Source organism: Mycteria americana, chromosome 11 (assembly GCF_035582795.1).
Source record: "Mycteria americana isolate JAX WOST 10 ecotype Jacksonville Zoo and Gardens chromosome 11, USCA_MyAme_1.0, whole genome shotgun sequence".
Classification (NCBI taxonomy): Eukaryota; Metazoa; Chordata; class Aves; order Ciconiiformes; family Ciconiidae; genus Mycteria; species Mycteria americana.
The window spans coordinates 23,248,819-23,270,400 of NC_134375.1; the positions used below are offsets into that span (position 1 = coordinate 23,248,819).

General features: G+C 39.4%; 1 protein-coding gene across 2 annotated transcripts in view; it reads left to right on the top strand.

Annotated features, from left to right (window-relative positions):
* Positions 1 to 21,582, top strand: part of EEFSEC (eukaryotic elongation factor, selenocysteine-tRNA specific) — a 130,876-nt gene that overhangs the window by 28,392 nt on the left and 80,902 nt on the right. For both annotated transcript variants that reach the window (XM_075513971.1, XM_075513970.1), the window contains exons 2-4: positions 6,644 to 6,851; positions 10,703 to 10,799; positions 13,703 to 13,867. In XM_075513971.1, the coding sequence (XP_075370086.1) occupies positions 6,644 to 6,851; positions 10,703 to 10,799; positions 13,703 to 13,867 (470 nt within the window). The remainder of the gene's footprint in view (positions 1 to 6,643; positions 6,852 to 10,702; positions 10,800 to 13,702; positions 13,868 to 21,582) is intronic.

Consider the following 21,582-nt stretch of genomic DNA (forward strand, 5'->3'; position numbering starts at 1 on the left):
ACGGTGGTGGGATGCTTGAACTCCACGAGTTCCTGTTCTTTTCAAAGTGTTTCCTAATGAAAGTTGTGGTATCAGTTTTGATCCGTGATTTGCATTGCTTTACAGAGGGTTTCTTCATGTGTAATTCATGCGCTGCAGTTGTGTGCACGTCTCTCTTTCCCCTCACTCCTCTTTCTGTTTAAATTTTGGGAGATTTCCTATCCCATAAAACATCTTCATTATTTCTCACAATGCCTCCCCTAAGGTACCTAGCAAAATCCTGTGTGACTTGTAGCATCTCCCAAGGTGTTACTGTATATGAAAGCAGAGAATAATTTAGTTGTTTCTGAATAAAGATTCTTAACAAAAAAAAGGGGGGGGGGCGGCTGGGAAGGGGGAAGTTTCATACTCTCTGCATGATATAGACAATATTTCCTGAGACAGGAGATACTAACCTCAAAGAATTTAAAATAAAACATTGATTTTATTATTTTTTTGAAAGGGGAATAGGGGAAGCAAAAATGGTAGAATAGTCAGTCTTTTTATCCTATGTGCAGATGAAATTGATTAAACCTTAAAAACTCGCCTCAGTCCACCCGGTTTATTAATTGAAGAATTTCCTCTTCCCCAGAATGGGAAGTGCACATTAAAACAGAGCTTTGCCCCTGAGTAGCAATGATACTTGAGAACGGTACATTTTCTACAATCCTATTTTCTCTGCTGCTCTAGAGGAAATCCTAACATGGTTAAAAGCATATTTAAAAAAAAAAAAGTATGTTTAAGGAAGTTCTCTTTCATTTCCTTGTAAAGCGTGAAATCAAATTATAGCCCATGGCCCACAATTATTTTATTTTTACATTTCAAATTCCATTTTCTGCTTCCTTTCGGTGCCTGTGAACAGGAGTTGTACTGTTTGTGCGAAGTCAGCTAAAAAGATTACCACAAAAAGGACAGGACACAGTAGCTTAAAGAAGCCACGAGTCAGAATCTCTGCTTGTGTTCCGTGCTCATGTGGCATGCAAAACCTCCCACTCCTTCACACAGGGACTTGACCCCTCTTCCCTCCACTAGCCCAGGTTTTATTGTTTGGAGCCAAGTCAGCTTTATATTGATGGATTATGGGGAATCTAATGCAATACTAAACTTACACTTACCAAAATAGTAGTAGTTGTAAATGCTCTAATAGTCTTAATCTACTTTTGTTGAAGAGAAGACAATTGAGATTTGACGTGTTTATTGAAAATGCCTTTTGGTTCTCCTTTTGGGTAATGCTGAAATTGCTAGCTAATTTAGTGCTCGGAGTTTATAACCTAAGGGTTCTGGAAGTGGGCACAGTGCACATATATAATAAAATAGTAATAAGCTTTTGGAACTGATATGAGAGGCTGAAATGTTTTGTTTTTTTTTTTTTTCCTAGACCTAATAATGCCCTCTTTAACTTACTGTAAACTTTGCACTTTGCATGGGTCCATCTACACACAGCTCAGCCTGGGAGTTTGGGTGTATAATTTGCAAGCGTGCAACAGGTTGTACAGACAGAAGAGCTTTTGAGTTCATGTGCATGCAGAACTGCAGCAACTTCTGTGGATCGAGGCTGAAGGAGATTTGTTAAGAGGTAATGTTCTGTTCCAAAATAAACATGGCAATTACAGTGCTTTACAGTTTTTAAAAATGCAGCCTGTAGGTTGGGTACTCGCGTGGCGTTTCCCTGTGAATACTGGTACAACAGATCCGGTTTTACTAATTGTATACTTTTGTGTAAGGATGTGAGACAGCAGCGTGTAAACATTGCAGAGTTGGGACTTAAGTGTCTACTTTAGCTTCAGTGAGCAAAACCAAGTGTGCTTTAAGCTGTGCGGAAATCAAAGGTGGGTGTGACACTATAAATGCATTTATGAGGAGTGAATGCAATGCAGGGGATGAAGGTCTGCAGCCTTGTTGCCTAGAGCTCTGGGTAGGTCTTTCTTCTTATTTCAGTCAAGGTTTGAAGATATAATATACTAAATAACATAAATGCAGAGGATGCAATGAGTTTTCTCTAAAGATTTAAAAGTTCATCAATACATACTTTTTTTGAAATGCATACTATTCTTCTGGGTCATCTCTCTTTTTGGGTGTCCTCAGACAGCAGCTGGTGAGCTCTTTCAGGATCAAGAGTGAGAGCTGGCTGTGAATGACGTGCTCAGAGTGGTACCGTTTTGCTCTGCCCTTGGAGAAATGGAGCCGATGGCCAGTTTAGGGAAACTGAGGTGCTGCCTTCTGCCCTTTTGAAGCTTGTCATAATCTGACATCTCCGATTCGACTAATCTAATGAGTAGAGAGTAATAAATTACTTCCCTGTTGACTGTTCATAATCAGATAATCCCCCAAATTGAGAAGCAAGAGCGGGTTGGATGTGATTGTTCAAAGCAGGGGCTAGGCTTTTTCTCTTCTCTGAAGGTATCTTTGTTAATACCTGTGAGTTCTGTGTTTGCTTTTGTGGTACAGATGAGTGCTGCTGCCTCCGAGTTTAGCTGGCGCTTCTTGCAGCCTTTTCTCAGTGATGCTGTGCTGCTGGCCTTGTATTTTTCCTGTACCTGGCTGACATCCAGATTCTCTCTGTTCACGTGTTATCTTTCTTGTTTGTTTTTCTTCACTCAGACTATCTACTTTACTTTGTTTTTGTGCTGTGGTTTAGCTGCTTATCTTGCAATATAATTCCCATCTTTCCCCACCCCCTTGTGTTTTCTGATGACAACTAGTTTGTTTCATTTGCTTTTTACAGGGCTACATCTGAGCTGTATGTCATCACACGAAGGATACTCCGATAGTTCATCTTTCATTTTCAAGCAAAGTGAGAAATCGCGCTTCAGGAGGACTCTTTATCTTTCTGAATGTTCTTGAACGCCTCATTCATAGATGAAACAGCAAATGAAAGGTTACACCCCTGTTTTTTTCTGTGGGGGAAATCTTTTGATAAAGTTAAATGAAGGTATCCATCGATTCTATATGACCTGCTTCAATGCAGATAAAATATTGTTCTTGATTGCTGTGCTTCGTTATATGCAGACCTGTCCTTTGCATGAGTCTGTGCTTTGTTCAGATTAATTTCAAGCCATTTGCCTGCTTTGAGGGCTTGAGGAAAACTCCTCTTTTCCGTATCACTCTTAACTGTGTAGGACCATACGCTGTCTCCTGAGCGAAAGCAAAGTGTTTCAGTTCCTTTTTGTTCCATTTCCCACGAGAGCCCATGGCAGGTGTTCTGTGGTCAGATAGGGCAGGTTTATTGAGTGATATTGTCACCTTCTTTTATTCTTCTTGTTGGTTTTGGAGTCTCTGCTTGGCATGGTTGTAATATTTTTATGCCTCAAAAGGTCCTTCCAAGTGAGATTACATAACTGAGAATATTCTTATATAATCCATCCTTCCTTCACTTTCCCCAGTTAAGTCTTGTTCTGTGGTTAAAAAAATTCTTCAGGAACATTGTTCCATTTTCAGGAACATTCAATGTGATAGTGAGTTGATTGATTAATAGTCTGATAGAGATTATTTAAATTGCAAATATGAAGTTAGACAATAGTAGGTCTGCTATTACTATACATGCTATGAGGAACAAGTGTGCTGAATGAGATATTCCATGTTCTTTGGAGGGGTTTATAGTTTTGTCACCTTGTAACAAGTGACGTGCCAACTTTCCTGATTAGAAATGTTTCATTTGTGAATCCCTGTGCACTTTGTTTTGATTTCCCTAGATTACTTCATTTGAGTATTTAACGAACTATTACGCATGAATAAGGGCAACTAAGGAAATGGGTTGTAAAATGTAAAACCAGATAGGAGAAGACTTGAGGGATTGGGAAAAAGGTGAATCGTCAAAGATGGCTTATTAAATAGCTCAGAGGAAAGTTGAACTAAATCTCAGTGTGTGTGTTGTTTTTTTTTTTTTTTTCCCCTTGTTGCCCAAGGGTCCTGTAAACTTGAGCATTCATGTCTTGATATGCGTGAATAGACATGTACAAAACACCCTCATGCCTTGGGGAGAATGCAGTTAAAGTATTTCTGTCAATGCTGTCCTGATCTTTCCCTTGGTTCCATGAGTCTGTTGAAGGGCAGCAGCTTCCCACCCTGCTTGGGTGCCAGCTCTCTCCCTGCCATGCTTTCTGTTCTGTCTTGCAACATCTCTTACGAACTGTGGGCAGTTAGCACGTTACAAATTTGGAGGAGGCACAATAGTTGTACTGAGGCACATATTTGCTAACTTGAGTATGCTGCCGTTTCCTTGACTGTAATATATTTTCATCTGGAGTATCGTGATATGTTTTCTGGCGTTTCTGGAGTCTTTCCATGGACTGTACAGTTATTTTTCCTTTGTTCATCTTCTCTTTGCTATGAAATGCCCTGAGGTAGACATTCTTGACCTTCTAGCAACTGGGCTGATGACTTTTATGGCTCTTTTAAAGTGTTGCTAATAGATTCATAAATACAGCAATTACAAGTATTTGCTTTATAACAAATGTATTCAAAGCAGTTGATTTAGTGTTTCAAGATAAAGCAGTCTTTGTACTGAAACTGCTTATAAGAGTTTCAGCGCAGATTTTGTCTCCTGTTGGAGGGAAGAGATACCACACCATATATAATGCATCTTATCAGCCACCCTTTCACAACCAAATTCAGATCTGGTTACTTTGGCTTAATTCTGGAGCATAAGGATTGCTGTGCTCTAGTAGTCATAACAGTTCGCTCAAACTTAAGCTGCAGTGTTGTTGTTTTTGCTAGATGCACTTTTTATAGTATTCATAATCAATTTGACTTGATGGTTTGGTTTTAATTATTAATTATTAATTATTCATTCCCATTAAGGGTGTCACCTGTGTAGTAAGAATTACTGTGCGGTATAGTTTAATACAAAATATGGGTGTTATATTAAGTTTAAAAAACCCCATGCAGTATGTACTCGCAAAAGTGCATGCATTCTGATTGTGCAGTGTTTTGTCCCACAGTTTTGAACTATTTTCATGCTGTTCATTCCCCTTGCTTCCTGTCCTTTAGGGCTGCACTTTTGTATGGTGTATAAAGTCGGAGCCTTTTGTACAGCCTTGATGATATTTATTCTATAACTTAAGTTCTAAATTAATACAATTCTTGAAACAATAACAATGAAAAATACTTTTGAAGGTATAAAGTTTGTCTCGAATTTGTCATGGAGATATTTGAAGTGATTGGTGGAAATTCTGCAGGAGCTTTGGAAATGTCATAATTATCCAACTAGTGCTCTGAAGGGTTTAGCATTCATTATTCCAAGATGAAAGCTTTGGTAGGTTGAAAATAGTCATTTGTAACCATAATTTTTTTTCCTTGTAGTTCCCACCCACTCGTTCACCCATGCACTTCAACCTCAGAATGATTTCCTATCCTGAGTTCATGGGAATTAGGAACAAGGGTAGCTGTTGTCATAGCCATTGTAAAAGCTTAAAAAAAAAAAAAAAAGGCGGGGGGGAAGGTTGGAGAAGGGCGAAGGAACAAGGAACAGTTGTATCGATTTCTTGTTCTTCTGATCAAAAGCTTAAGGCAAATATTAAAAGTACTTAAATTCAGAATGCTGCAGTTTTGCATGATTTCTAGCTTCTATCATCTTTCAAAATGTGGTTTTTTTGACGTATGACTTTCTGGTAGTTCAGCTTTAGCTTTTTTATGTTTAAGCTTTTTCAACATTACAGTCTATTGCACTTTACTTTTTTGGTATTCAGAGTATTTCAGTTACCTGGAAAGAAGAAAATTCTGAATGTAATTAGTGGAAGGCCCAACATTCATTAAAAGCTTCCTTGAAAACAAATCTGAATCCATGAAATTCAGATTGCTTCAATCAAAGGATTTAAGGGTTCATGACAACAATACTTTGAAAAATAAAATGAAAATAATCCCTAAGCATGACAGGTAACTTCAGCCTAAAATTTAGGAACTCTTTCTTGAAGAGATCTAAGAATCGGATCTGTTTGTGGCTGTGTATGATGTACATATTCAGGTTACGTAGATCTGAATTGGGGGTGAATGACAATATATTGCAGGGTTTAAATCGCCTCTTCCTCATGCTGAGGGATTGTAGGAATTTGTTTAGACTTGGAGTTAAACCTGCCTCTGGTGGTGGTCATCTTGTTTTTACCTTTATCAAATTTTGGACTCTGAAAGAAGAAATGGCGGGAAGCAGGCGGGGACTGAGGCTCGCAGGCGTAGTTATGCAGCAAGTAGTTGGCTCTTACTGGGGTTGCTCCGAGTGTGTGACGGTCTGTGATGTTGTGCGTTACTTTGGCCATACCATGTTCTTGCTTAGCTGCTTAGATTATCTTTTTGAATCGAGGCAAGTGTCATGCTTGTGTTGCTACAAGGGTAACTTAATTTTTTTTTTTCCAAATGCAGTGATCACATCCTTGAACTGTTAATATGGAGGAACATGTAAACTATCACATGCTTACATTTTATTTATGATCCGATGGTAGCATATAATAACTTCAGTTCCTGAAGTGTTATTTTCAAACGCAGCCATGCATTTGATGCTTACTTTGACTTGTGTTTTGTTCATATTTCTGGGCCTTTGTACATACACTGACAGTTTTTATGGAAACTATTTGAGAAAATGATGCTTCATCTTTTTATGCTGCTGCAATACTGACTGTGAATTCTCCTCTAGGTGCCCAGATTATTGATTTGATGATGCTCGTAATAGATGTGACAAAAGGGATGCAGACGCAGTCAGCAGAGTGCTTGGTAATTGGGCAAATTGCCTGCCAGAAGATGGTAGTAGTTCTGAACAAAGTAGATCTCCTTCCAGAGGGGAAGAGACAAAGTGCCATTGAGAAGATGACTAAGAAAATGCAGAAGACCTTGGAAAATACTAAGTAAGTTAACAGTAATGTTAACAGCTAACTTGTAACAAAATGTTTAACAAAAATGCTTCACCCATATTTCCCTTCCAATGTGCTTCTAAACACACTGAGATGTCTAGCAAAGATGATGAGAAGAGTGGAAAGATTACGAGAAACTCAAATGCAGTCCTGAATTTGCATCTGCAAGTGTTGTCTGTAGAGAAATATTTTCCTATAATGAAGCTTTTCAGTTTAAAGGGCTGCTTGGAGTTCAGATTGGATAAAACAAAGCCAGAAGATCCAGGTGAAGAACTGTTTTTTTGGGTGCATGGTGTTTTTTGTTTATGGACTTGCAACTTTTGTTGTGATCTGCAAGTCTTTTTTCACTCCAGAGGAAAGAAAGCATAAAGGCTTTTCCTTAACTGAGGGTGAAAAATGTGATTGCCCTAACTAGGGAGAGCAGAATGATGGAAGCTTATATAATGTCATGTGGCTCTGGCTGGGATGATGTTTGTCAGTCCTGGTTAGGTGCATTAATTTAGGTACATAATTGATTAGGTACATCATGAGTGAAGTGCAGTGAGATTCAGGAGTGGAAATGTGGCTCTTAAGAAGTGGGAAGATATGATACAGACACAATATTTATTTAGTGGTTACACAAACTGAAGCACAGCTTGCTTTGCCCAGGGTCATAAGGGGACATTAGCTCCCACATCTATAGCTGTTAGGTCATGTTTTGATTTGAAGAATCAAAGGAATAGGATTGAGCATACAGAGGACAAAACTTCACCAGGACCAAAAAAGCAAAGCTTGGTTCTTGCTTAGCTTATTTGTGATGGTAGGGCGATGTCCCTTTTCAACTATGCAACTGCCACAATAGTGACTGTGAAGATCTTGGTGTCTTTCCAGCTCCTGTGTTGTTCTTGGGTCTGTTCATTTTGCTGAGAATGGTAGAGAGGTCACCAAGAAAGTGAAATTCTCTCTTGTGAACTTAGACAGAATCCTACAACTTTCAATTCTCTCTGGCAGCTGTTGATTTAAGGGCAAACAAATACAGGGCTTTCTCTATAGGTTGCTTCCCCTCATTTTATGGGAGATAAAGAAAGGAGACGCCTTCAATATCTCAAAGCGTTTTGGATCAACAATTTTTTATAGCTGTGAGTTTGTTGATCAAATTCACAGGTAATCCCAATGGGGGTAACATTGAGGTAATAAAGTTAGGAAAATTTTAGAGATAACTATCTAATGGCATTCTTATGATTTTATTTGGTGGTTTGAAAAGCTGATACATAGAATGTGAAACAAGCAGGATTGCAATTAATAGTTATTTTCTATTTGTTTCTTATCTATGCCAAGAAGTTAATGATTTTTAAGAGAGTTTATCTTAATATACTGCTCACTTTTGTTTTGTCCTTCTCTTAAAATTTGTTTATTCTTCTTGAATGGCAGTAATTGCTGCTGCGGGTGGTGGTTCATTCTTGGTTTAGTCCAAGATGGTATTGCAAATGATTGGAAAAAAAAAGACCTTTCTAGTTGCATATTCATAAAAAGAAGACAAAAATTTTGGTAAGGAAACTGGTGTTCAGAAATACTTTTAATGTACACTGTTTGAATTCAATCTTCTCTTTACATCGTGAAGTACAGATGGGTCTTTACAGTATGTCTTGAAAATTAGCAGACTTGTCAAAACTGAAGGGGAAGTGAGTTTTTGAAACAGTTGACATGCTGACTGTGAGGTCCTTACCTCTAGCCACCTCTTAAAACAAGGATGTGTATCAGCTGATTACAACTGCTGTGATTCTACCTGGAGAGAAATGGTCCTGTCAGCATGTTTTAATTACCCACTGGAACTCTGGATCCTAGAAATGCCCTTTTATTGGATGTGTCTGTGTATTGTTCTCATGACAGAAATACAGTTTTTGCATGTGCGGTCTGTGCTTTATGGTGCTTTGAAAGCACTGCTGACCTGGGCGTGATTGTAAAGTGCTTGTCCTGTTGTGTCTTTGGCACGTGTTGTTTCTCGACAGCCTCTTTCCCACTTGACTTTGAATTTCCAAATGCATGTTTTTAAACTGTTTTTGTATTTCTAAACTACTCTTATTAGCAGAGCATATGCTGAGACCATTTGACAGCTGCCTCTGACCCCAAGTGCTTGGCAATGAGGTTTTTTTTTTCCAGGAATAGTTTACTTGTTGATTGTTATTTCTCTACAGACACAGGCATGCATGCACAATTTCATAGCAGTAAGCAAATCTGAAGTCTGTTGCAGCTATAGAGTAGGTGTTGCCGTTGATGCTGGGGAAATTGCTGTAGCGTTGTCAGGAGATTCCATGGAAGGTGGAAAAAAAAAATAGGTAAAGTAACTGTCATGTTTTTGAATAGCTTGGCACAGGTAAATTTAACCTAATTGAAACTTGCTTGTTCCCTGGATTGACACCAAAAGTAAAAGCAAACTGTCCCTATGAATGGAATTTCTATTTTTTCATAATTTTTTTTGCACATACCAGCTTTTATCTTTGTCCAGCAGGGTCTAAACTCTGCTGACCAAGAAATCAAAGTGATGGGAGTAAGAGTTTTAGTAGGGCTGAATCATGTTTGGAAGTGCCTCCAAAGGCAGTACGTGATTACTCCAGTTTGTTCTGGTATATGGGAAAAGGAGTAAAGCACCTGGTTCAGCATAAATTTCTATTTATTGCAATACAGTGCCGTAGAGTATTTGTATGAAAATAAACTTCTGAAACTTTTATGGTTAATCATAGGAATTTTCAGTGCACAGTTGTATAACCCTTTGTCCCTAGATGCCTCAGGCTTATGGCGTATAAACACAGAAAATACCTTATATGCTTGATTACTGTTTGGTCACTAAATGAGCTCCCTCTATAGAACTTAGCATTTTTTCCTTTATCGAGGCACTGTCTTTTTCCTCCAGTTCACTACTTTGAGATAAAATCTATGGGGGGGTTGGTGTCAAAAAGATGATCATAATAATTACCTTTGGTCTGAATCTGTTGCATAAGAACCAAGTATCTATGAGAACCAATCACTTTTGTTATTGCTGATTATTATTCTGTTGCTTTAATATATATTTTTTTTATATGGCTAATCCTGACTCTTGCAAAAATGCAGTAATAATTTGACTTATAGTCTAACTTTCCTTTCCAAAATGTAGGCAAAACAAGCTGATTGAACAATCAGGTGATTGAAACGCTAGGTTTCATTTTAGGGAGCAAAAGTTACAAATTCAGTCAGCAGACTTAAAAAGCTGCTGAATATTAAGGACTTGAAGAGTAAAATTCACTGTAAGAGAAGCTAAACTGAGGTCAACCTTGGAAGTACTGCTCTTCTCTGAACCTTTGCATGTTTGAGATTGTGGGTTTCATGAACTTTGATTTCTGTAGATTTAGATCTTTCTGTTGCCTGCAGACCTTGCAGTCTGCCTGCAGACTCAGGTAGACATCATGAGCCATCTTGCATTTGGCTCCAGTTTTGAAGGTCATGACTCTACAGCTAGGATTATAATTACTTTAATGAAAGTTGAAACCAGTGCAAGTCTCCAGGTAAAATGGTTTGAATGCAAAGGCACTGCAATAAGACTGGGTAGCAGACCCTTGCTTCTGAAGTAAACTGAAGTCTTACTTTTGACTGCCACAGAGTTGAATCAGTAGCTGATATTAAAGAGGACTGAATATTTCATAGTAAAGTCCAGTAGCGCAGATGCTAGTAATTCAAGAAAAAAATTCAGTTATTCACTATGGGGGAAGAGCAGATGAATTGGAATTTGAGGGTTTCCTTGCCTTCGTTGTCAGCTGACCCTGGAACGACTTTACATCGTGACACACGTAGGAGATCAGCGGTCTAATGGTGGGAGTCTTTCTCTCTTTCAGGTTCTGTGGGTGTCCTATTGTTGCTGTTGCAGCAAAGCCCGGTGGACCGGAAGCCCCAGAGTCTGAGAATCCACTAGGTGTTTCTGAATTAATTGAGGTACCTGCTGAAGAACATCATAATAACATAGTAACATGAAATGTGCTTGAACTTAACTTTAAGTCTTTTGGACTACATTGTATTAGTATCTAGAGCTGAGGAACTCCTGCATTAATGTCAGTTTTAAGGAATCTGATTCTTTAGGGATTCCTTCCAGTGAGTGGAGAAGTTGAGGTTGCATGCCCCAAAAGTGGATCTCCTTTTTCAACTACTAGGCTTCAATGCCTTTGAGTGTCTTAAGAAACAGCTATCACGTGTGGTGCAATAGGTTTTAAGGTTGTAAAGAATTATGAAGCATAATGAGTAAAAATAGCTTTAAAATTCTGTCAAATCCTTGGTAGGTGTTGTTTTAGAATTGTACCACAGTTAAGAAAACAGTAAAGTTGTGAAGTCAGGCACTCAAAAGTTACACGTTGGGAATTGTCTCCTTCCTTCGTGTGTGTATTACGATCCAGTGTTTAAGGGCATGATTCTGTATTCTAAGCAACCCTTACCTCATTCCTTGCACAGGATGGACAGGGCTCAACTAGTGGGCAGGTAGTCCGTATTTTGTTTTAATTCTCATTATTCTCTGTGTGGCCTCATGACTCCATTCAAATACTGCTCTGCATTCAGAATGATTAATTTCCTCCTGGACTTTTCTTTGGCACACATCACTGTGGTCTTGAACACTTGGCAAACAGTTAACTTACTTCCAAAAGACCTATAGGAAGTGTAGAGGTGACTTTAATCCATATTTAGATTGGGAAGCTGAGGCACAAAGTAGTTAAGTCCACTGAGTTTACTAATTTTCGTTGCCAAATTTAAGGAAATGAGGAACTCTTTTGGTTCAGATCATAGTACCTGCCAACTTTGATTGCAATTGTGAATGCTTAGCACTTTTGTTAAGCTTTGGGGTTTCTGTTTGGACAGTCTGAGGTGTACAGTCAGTGATTACCTGTGGAAAATTTCATTTTTTACGAGAATAACAATACATGGGAGTTCTGGCATAAGCAAGTGTAGAATCCATTCTCTAGAGCAGTACCACCTGCCTTCATGATGAAACCATCTTTCTCTGTGATACTCTCCCTTGCTTACTGTGTGCCTTGCACATCTGCAAAAGATAGAAAACATGGCCTGGATTTACCCTGTGCCCTGAATGAGGTAGGGCCTGGAAAAAACTGTATGATTGTATAACTAACATTGTATCAGACCCATATGAACAGGAGAAGACTTCAAGCAAACTGATGCTTGACAGGTATTCTTAGTTCCAGCAATGTGGGTTTGGTGTGTGGTTTTTGTTTTGTTTTGTTTTTCTTTGGGGGATGGCAGGAGAAGAGAATAAATTCTCAGGTTTTCAAAAAACTAAGTTGTACAATAAGTTATATGGTATAAAGCTTATACTGTGAAGGGCAGGACACTTAAAATAGGTGTTTGAGAGCTGTTTGTAGCTTGTAGTGGATTTGTCACCCTTTCTGTGAATAAGCTTTAGGGAAAAGTAGCATCTTTGCCCTGGAGGGATGCCACTGTTATTTGCAGACAGCATGAAGTAGTCCTAAAACAAAGGCATCATTCTTGGCAGACTTGTCAAGGTCTGATTTGGATGCTGCCAGGTTTAAAATACTTGTACATTGCTGGAGCTAGAGTGTAGCACCAGTCATCAAAAATCTAGGGATGTCTGGCCCAGGGCAGCCTGGCTTGTACAAAGGCAGGATGTTCCTCATGGCTGCTGCGTGGTGTACCTCCTCCCAGGCACGTGTGGCCGGAGATGGGCATGGGGGTGTGATGTGGTATGGCCTTAGAATAGACTTGGCAAGAACGAGGCTACCCACAGCAATGTCTAGAGAGCTGGAGATAGGCAAGTCCTTAGTTCTGCCTTCATCTGGGTCCGGGTAGATTTACTAGGATGTTCTCCAGGGTTAAAACCTTTGAAGGAAATACCCATGTTGCAGTTGTTTGTCAACTCTGAGACCTAATATTAGAAGAGCTGGCAAATGCTGTGTGAGCCCTGCCATGGAGCTTCAAGGTATTATCCCTTCTGTCCTTGATAAGAGACTCACTCCATTGTTCTGCCACTACAACTTGGGCTTAACCTGCAGTTTCTGACCTTAAAAGCAGACATTAAAGGTAGTGCCAAGTTTATATGCTGATGTTATAACAGAGGCCGAGATCAAAAGTGATTTGAGACAGGGGTGAACCAGTTCCTGTGAAGCACTGTTGGGTACATGACTGCATTTCTATAATTAAGATCTTCTGTCTGTGATGATATATTTTAAGAAACATAATATTTGTCAGCAAACCAGAAATTCTAAACTTGGAGAATTTCTCTAGAAAATGGTACTTACGTAGCTATTTTTCCTAGTGGTTTGATCCTCCAAGAAGTGTTGACAGAAATCTGAAGGGGAAGTTGACTTTGAAAACTTATGCCAGTATAATAGTTTTTCTGGGAGGGAGGCAGGGGTGGGCTTTATGGGGCACTAATTATCTCTATATAAGTTCATTTTCATGAAATCCACAAAAGCTGAAGTAGCAAAATGCACTGTAAAATTGTACTGGGGGGGGGCAGGGGAAGGGTAGAGAGAAAAAAGAGGGGACATACGGGATTTTTTTTCTCTGCTTTGCTGCAGTGTTTATATTGAGTTTGGCAGCGACTTTATCGCCAGTGCAGTTTTGCTAACCAAGCTAAATGTGCGGCACCAAATCTTTCTAAGGCAGAAAATCGAACTGTTCCCGCTGCTAAGTGTGCGTCTCCTCTATGGCACACAGTTAATTTGACATTGGTGCGTTCTAAGCTCATGGGGAGATGCCTGAAATCAGTAAAACTGCAAGCTTGTTCAATCAATCATCCGCTTGCCTTCCTTTTGCTGTATGGCTGTCATGACTTTTCACCCAGGCGTGGTGCTGCTTTTATCTCTTTTTTTCAGGTCCTGAAGTCTCAGGCTTACCTGCCATCAAGAGACCCCTCGGGACACTTCCTTATGGCAGTCGACCACTGTTTCTCTATCAAGGGTCAAGGCACGGTGATGACAGGGACTATTCTTTCTGGCTCTGTTAGCCTTGGTGACAATGTGGAGATTCCTGCCCTGAAGGTGAGTCTCTCATTTTCACTCCCCCCAATTTTCCTGATAGAGACACTCAACAAAGAAGAGAGTGTTCTCTTCCAATCTGAAATTATTCAATTATTTTCAGTGTCTGTCCTCTCTTTTTTTTTTTGTACTCTACCATAAGCCAGTTTATAATGGGAGAAGATGTAGAGATTTTTAAATAACGCAGCCAGTAAGTTACTTGCTCAATTTTAGTTGAATGAAGAGGAGGGAAGACTGACCTAGATTAGTGTGTTAGACTTTCAAATTCAGAAAAGCAAGGTGGCATGTTTCCAAGATAGGACGTGCCCAAGAACCGAACAAGGTTTGAGTTGAGGTTACTTTCATTTGAGACGTGCTGCAGTGAGAAGGCTTGCGAAAGAATCTGACTAGGTAGGCTACCCAGATGTCTGAAGCGAAGGAAAAGACAAGAAGAGGGCATTGAAATGCTTGATGCGCATTCTCTTTGTTTGTTGGGGCTTTGATGTCCACATGTTCTGGGAGAACTGCTGGGATGCAGTATGTGGCTCGCTGCTGTAGGGCTTTTTAGAGAGCCTGTAGAAAGTCAAGAGGCCTTTCAGTGGCCTTTGAACTGCTTCACTGTTGTTACTATTTTATTTCCTTAAAATACATTCATCCTTTAAAAGAAAATAAGGTGACTTTTTGCTTGGAACAGGTGAAGCCTATTTCACAGATCTGATTTGGACTGCTCTGACTTTTCCTTTGTATTAACTATCCAAAATAAGTCAAGACTTGAGGAGTGTTTTGCACCTGACACTTAAAGTGGACCCGGCCAGTTACATTCTGAGAGTAGGCAGCTTTTGGCTGAACAAGCCTGGATGGGACCCTTTTGGTGCTGTCGGTATTATCCTGAAGTCATGTTACTATAAGGACCTCATTCTTTCATTGAGTGAACATGCTGCTTTCTCGTTTTTGCCTGTACTTTGCAGGCAAGTGAAGGATTAAGTGAGGCATTCTGATTTCACCTGAAATATTTTGTTGATAGCTGACAATTAACTTTTGATCAGCGTCTTCTGTGATACCTGTGACTATCTAGTTTATATCATGTTGTCATTTGCATAAGTGATTTGCATATGTACCCCATCATGTCTGTTTTCCCAGTGGAGTTCCTCAACTGCCCATATTCTCATTTGCTGCATGCAGCCCATTCTGGGAGCAGTGCTTGTAATTCCTCCAGGGAATATGCTTTGCTGGGATTGTAGCTCTGGCTTCAACCTCTCTTGCTTTCCCCTTGCCAGAGTTCCTTCCCTTTTCCGTTGTGTCCTCCTTGCTGTCCTGGGCCTGTCTGCACAAGGGGTCCAAGGAGGGACAAGTAGTTAAGAGTGCAAGGCTGACGAGTGCTGAGGGATGGCTTCTGCCCATCAGGGGCCTTGCTTAGCTAAGCTAGCTACTTTTTTTGGCATAGCACTGGCGAAACTTCCTGTCACTTTGCAGTCTGGGAGATGGGGGTGAGACAGAGCAGAGTAATTATTCCTTGCAAAGAAGGAATGCATAACTAGGTTATATCTGTAAGTGACTGCTTAGCTCTTCATGTATAGTTCAATATGTTTTGGAGAAATATGTTTAGGAATTAGTCTGTTCTTTGAGAATCTGTATAGAATATAATATTTCAGTTGGAAGGGATGTGCAATGATCATGTAGTCCGACTGCCTGACTGCTTCAGGGCTGACTAAAAGTTAAGGCATGTTGTCCCATTGGCATGGGCCATTGTCCCAATGCCTCTTAAACACTGACGGGCTTGGGGTGTTGACCCACCTCTCTAGGAAGCCTGTTCCAGTGTTTGACCACCCTCTCTGTAAAGGAATGCTTCCTAATATTGAGTCTGAAAGGGGAAAATAACAAAAATACAGTGAAATAAGTTGCGTATTGCAAATGGGTGTTTGAGAGGACAGTAGGAAAGACTTGAAGTGGGACTTTAAAAGATGCTTTCTTCCCAAGTGACTGGGGGAGCAGTGAAGTGAGAGGCAAGTTAGCAGATAAACAGGTCATTGACAAAGGGAAGCCAGATCACTTGGCTTTTCTGGCATTAACAACTTCCCTCAAAGTTTTAGTTATTTTCAATTGCTGTTAATGAATTAATCCTTCCACTGCCTTGTGTGAAATAGAAGATGTGTCCACATCTCTGAGTGGTAATAGTAGTGGGCAGAGTTTTGCATTTGTTGTTTGCCACTACCAGCTTGTGAATATTCATGTTCCTATTGTACAGGTATGGAAACCAAGGCACAGTAAAAGGAAGCAACTTCTGTAAGCTTGAGTTGTGTGTTGTACTTACCCCTGCTAGCATCATGCAGAGTTGGGTTAGGATACCTATAAAAGGTCAAACCTTTCTCAGGCCTACAAGGTAATGGAGGAAGCACATTTCACAACACATTGTGGTTTATGACTCTCTCTGACCTTTTTTTGCCCTGACCCTATGGTAACTGAGATTGACAGCTGGTGCCCACTGGGCATTTAGGGACATTATAAACCAGCTGCTTTTTAAATCTGAGGAACCCTCTCACCAAATGAAGTGGCATCACCTTCCAGTTCTCCTAATGGACTTCGACATCTTTGACCGCTTGAACCTGCACAAAGGAGGGACACAGCAATTAAAAATAAACAGTGACATTCTCAAACGCCCATGCTTGCTCTGATTGAGGCTGAGAGCACCAGCAGTGCATGGATTCCTTTATCCTGTTGCCTATGTAAATTGCCATCTGGGGTTGATTATCCGTATAGCAAAAAAAAAAAAATTATATATATGTGTTTGGCAAAAAGCTTTGACACAGCAAATGGTTCACTATCCAATTGAGTTAGTACTATTTGCTCACTAGCACTTGAAATCCACCTTGAAGAGCATGAACCTAGGATTTCTGCAGCAAAAACGTAGTGTTGGCAGAATTCTGAATGTCCTTGAAGATTATTTCAGTGGTCTTTCAATCTCTACAGTCTTCCACTTTATAAACTGTAACAATGTGTGACATTTTTATTTCTGCTTTATAAAAGTTCCTGGAGTTTGAATAGTAAGGATTTTTTCAATATAGATTAATTTTATTTTACTGATAGGTTTGGCAATAATCACTTCAAAATATTGACCTAAGTATATTTTGTTTAGTAAATTTTGTTTAAGTGAGCATGACTGTCAAATTCTAGTGCTGCTGTGTCTTTGTAGCATGCTTTCATTGAAAAAGGAAAGTGTGGTTTTTAGTGGGGGAGAATTATCTTTGCCTTCCTTATCCAGGTGAAAAAAATCATCGTAGCTTAAGAACAGCAGCAACTTAGAAGGCTGATGCAAAACGGGCAAGAACCAGGACTTTTGTTCTTATCGTTGGTTGTCTCAAAACAAAACAAAAAAATCCTTGTGTGAAAAGTAATGCCAAATGTTGTATGTGGTCTTCCTTCTGCCCAGTGTCAGTGATTCTAGCTTTGGATTGCACAGTTGCAAGCATGTTAGAAATACTGGAAGATTGAGGAAACAGATGATAATATGTTAATATTCCTTTAAAGATGTTTTGCAGCACAGAACATGTTCCAGGTTGGTTACTAAGAATCGCTCTCTCTGTCTAAAGAGTTGTGAAAGATCATAGAAGAGGTCAAGTCTGAATTGAGTGAGGAGGCAGAGATAGATGTCCACAGTTAATGGATATAAATCTGGTTATCCTGAAAGTGTTGACTCAGCATTGCCTTACCTGTGATCAAGTGCTGCAGGCATATAGCAGCCACAAAGCATGTACGTGGCAGCTAAGTGAAGACCACTGTTGTTTCTACTTCATACAAGTCCTGAAAAAAACTTTTCTTCTTGCTTGATATTCAAGTTCCTGTTGGTTCTGTTTAATGTAATTATTGAGAAATGTTAGAGCAAGCTGATGCAAGCTTGAATGGCCGGTGGATGTTAATAGCTTCCTTGGAGCATATATAGAAGTCCAGTATGCTGCCATTTTGTACTGCATTTTGTCAGAAGTTCATGAGTGCCTTGAAGGCTGAGTAGTTGTGTTACTGGTAAACGGTTACGTTGATGTTTATCTGTAGGGGATCACATGGGGATTTTTGCTGTGTGCTGAAGCTGAATAATGTATCTGGTGTAATATAGTACAAAGTTATTTCTTATGTAATAAATCATGTGGACACCCAGTCATTGGACTGACCTTGGGAGGTGCCTCTTTAGACATTGTCAGGTTTTTGATCTGCTAGGTGTGGCTGAGCTGTTATCGTTAAAGGGGAAGAGGAATGTTCATATCAGGTCCAACCTTCACCATCCCTGAGGTTTGCGGTAGACAATTGCTGTTATTAACTTTGAGCATTTCAATCTCAAAAGTTGCAAGTGTGTTTATGAAATGCTTCTCTTGTAGTTGGAGAGTAGTCATCCAGGTGTTTTGGTGCTCTGATGTACTTTCAAGAGGTCACCTGAGACATCAAATATGAAAAATGTGAGAAACTTGCTTCTGTTTATCTAGTCAAGTTTCCTAGTAAATGAGAGTGTCGGTTTAAACCAGTAGCAGATTCTGTCTTGGCAAGGGCCTATTTGCTGTCAAATTATATTGACTTTATGAACTTTTAAGAAGCATCATTTAGGAAGTGTGATACTGAGAAGCTTCAAGGCTTCATGTACTTCTACCATATGAAAAGAGAGGGGGTTTTTTTGCACTTCTTTGTTGGCTTGATAACCTTGGTCTGTTTTTTGGCAAACATTCTGTAGTTTTTATGGCTCATCCAACAAAAAAATTCTCCAGTGTCTGATAGAATAACCCAAACAGTATTTGCAAAGTAATTTCCTTCAAACCACCACAGCTATTCAGATTATAACAGATATATCTGCTTTGGCCCACATGAGTACTTCAGCCTATCTGATGTCCCAAGACCTCTGATTAGTGAGCTTGAGTATATAAATGTAGTAAGAACTAATGGCAGTGTATTTAAGGACTTTTTGCACAATCAGAGTTGCACGGTGAAGTCTTGCCAGAGAACATTTAAATCTCAGGAAACAAAGTTGGATCAAACCCTGCTGAATTGTATCATGAAGACACTTGTACATGGATTTTCATGGTGAAGTCTTAAATACATTTTTACCACTTTCATTTTTTCATTCTTTGGTCCTCATAATGTACCCCTCCCAAACGTCAGGATATCTTGACTGGTTTTTGTACTGCAAATAGATAGAACCCTTGCTACATTTTCTGAGAGTATGTCTAAATGCTGTTTCTACATCTGTTTTTTTTCCAATGCTTCTCGGATTTTCCTTGCCCAATACTCATAGAAACAGCCTTTTAAAATGCTTTAAAATGCTACTGTGGAAGAAGTCTAGCTCACCTTGAACACTTTTTATTGAAATGCTGTGAAGGAGTGCAGTTCAGAAAATCAGGGCAGGGGGAGAATCAGTTAAATGTAACTGGTAAAATTGTGAAAAGCCAGTTCATAATACACATTAAAATATGTGGGTGATAAAATACAAAGAATCTTAAATCCTAAATCAATAAATTAAACATATACACATGATGTTATACATGCGGTTTAATTCAGTACAAGTATTGAACTGTTTCTTTAATTGTCTGCCACTTCTAAAGCATGGGTTGTGTTTTTTGGAGATTTTCTGCTTTCCTAGAAAACACCAGTGTGAATCCTACTGGTTTTGCATCTGCTGTGGCATTTGCTTAAAAGCAAAACATGCAGGGTTTGGCTTACACTGGAAAGTACTCGGCTTTCAACATTTAGGATATTATCAGTTGTTTTGGAAGAATTAAACTCCTCAGCACAGTTCTTTGTGGTTAAGTAAAGGATTAAAGACCTGATATCCAGTGCCTGTGGAATGAAATTTAGATCTGGCAATAAAAACTTCTCAAATCTTTTTGGCTCGATCTCTTGGGAGAATAAGAGTTGCAGATGCTGAGCTCTCTTTAAAGATCAGTTCCCTCATTTTCAATGTATGGTTTTGTAACTTTTTACTGTGTGGTTTTCTGGCCTTTATGTGTTATTTCTGTTTTAGTTCACATGTTAAAAAAACAAACCAACCAACACCACCCCCTCAAAAACAATCCCAAACCCAAGACCCCAAAGAACAGAATCCATTTTAATTTTGTATTAAAAATCTAGTTAACTTCAGACTTTAAAAAGACTCAGGAATAAAAACACTCAGATTTGTATGTTGCTATTCTTTCACTACCTGTTACTGAAGTACAGTAGTTTAGTTCATATCGCTTGCAATTTTTTATTAAATATCATGTAGGTACAGTAAAAAGAGGGAGCAAGATCAGGAATTTGTGTGTTAAGGTTTGTTTTATTCAGGACCAGGGATAAGACACAATAGAGAGGGAGCTGGATATATATCATGGGGTTTTTAATTTTTTTTTTCTACTTTGTCAGAGCAGAAGGGAAGGAAGCCAGGGGGAGAGCAGCCAACCTGAGCAGTGCTAATCCAAACCATACACTGTATTTTTGGAGCTTGTATGTCTAATGTGATCTCTGTAGGCAGAAAAGTGACCTAGTCAGTGCTGGCCAATTAACTCTTCAAACACTAAAATTCATCTGTAGCTTTTCTTGGAGGTCTAGATGTACCCTGTGCTCCCTGCCAGCTAGAGACAGTTGGGATACAGGTTGCCTTCTAATGGATTAGAAAAATTACCCAAAGTGTACAAGTTTCTTCGTATGGTGGATCTGAAAAGGAAGAGGTTTGTGTGTAACTTCTGCATTGCTTCTATCCGCTTAAACCATCTTTAAATGACTGCTTGGGATCCAGGCTCCACATGGAAGTGCAGCATTGCTGGAAACAGTACTGTTCTCCAAGGTAGACTTTAACTTCTGCAGTATTTCTGTGATACTGATCGCTTGTTCAGGGTTATCTGCAACGCTGACTGGTTGTGGTTAATGCATGAGATAACTTGAAGTGTGTATTTTGTGCTATTGCCACGCAGGTAATTTTGCCTTACTAGTTAGAAAGTGCATAGAGTTATTGTTGTCAAAGAACTGGTATGCTGTTCGATGGGGTTCAAAATGAAAAAGAAATATAGGATCATCTCTACTATGAGTAGATGAAAATACTGTGTGAGATGAATGTCGTGTTTTTATTTGACACAGTGACTGGTTTTCTTGGATAAATCAAACTACATTTTTTCTGTCCAGATTTCAGTAGATCATTTGTCTCGTGAGAACTGTTAGAAAAACTGAAGGAAGTTGTTACAGAAGTACAAGGTGGGAAAGAAACTGAGCTGAAGAAACGGGAACCAATGGACTAAAAGGAAAATTATACAGGTAGAGTTGTTCTGAGGTTGGTCTTGGTACTGAAGTGTGACAGTCTCACTAGCGACTGCATGCACTCTCCCATGTGTGTAGGCATTCTCCCCACTAGTGTGCCACACTGACTCATGTAGACTGCTGGCAGATGTGACTTCCACGCGTAGTCTGTGATGCTCAGTATTCTGTAGCTCTTTGGGAATTACCGATGTACTGGGTTGCTGGATCTGATGGAAGAGCTCAGTATCCCAGTACAAAAGAGCGCCACAATTGAAGAAGTGGAGTATGTTCTTGTATGTTATATTAGCGAGCAATTTGGCTTCAGTATGGCAACATACTTAACGATAAACGAATATGTAGGTTTGCGACTCCAATGTTGAAAAGAAAACCAAACATCTAATAAGCTATTAAGATGATGCCTGACATGGAGATTTCTCTCTATTGCTTTAACTTCCCTCATCTGTTCATTCTACTTTTTCTCTTGCCTGTTTCTGTCT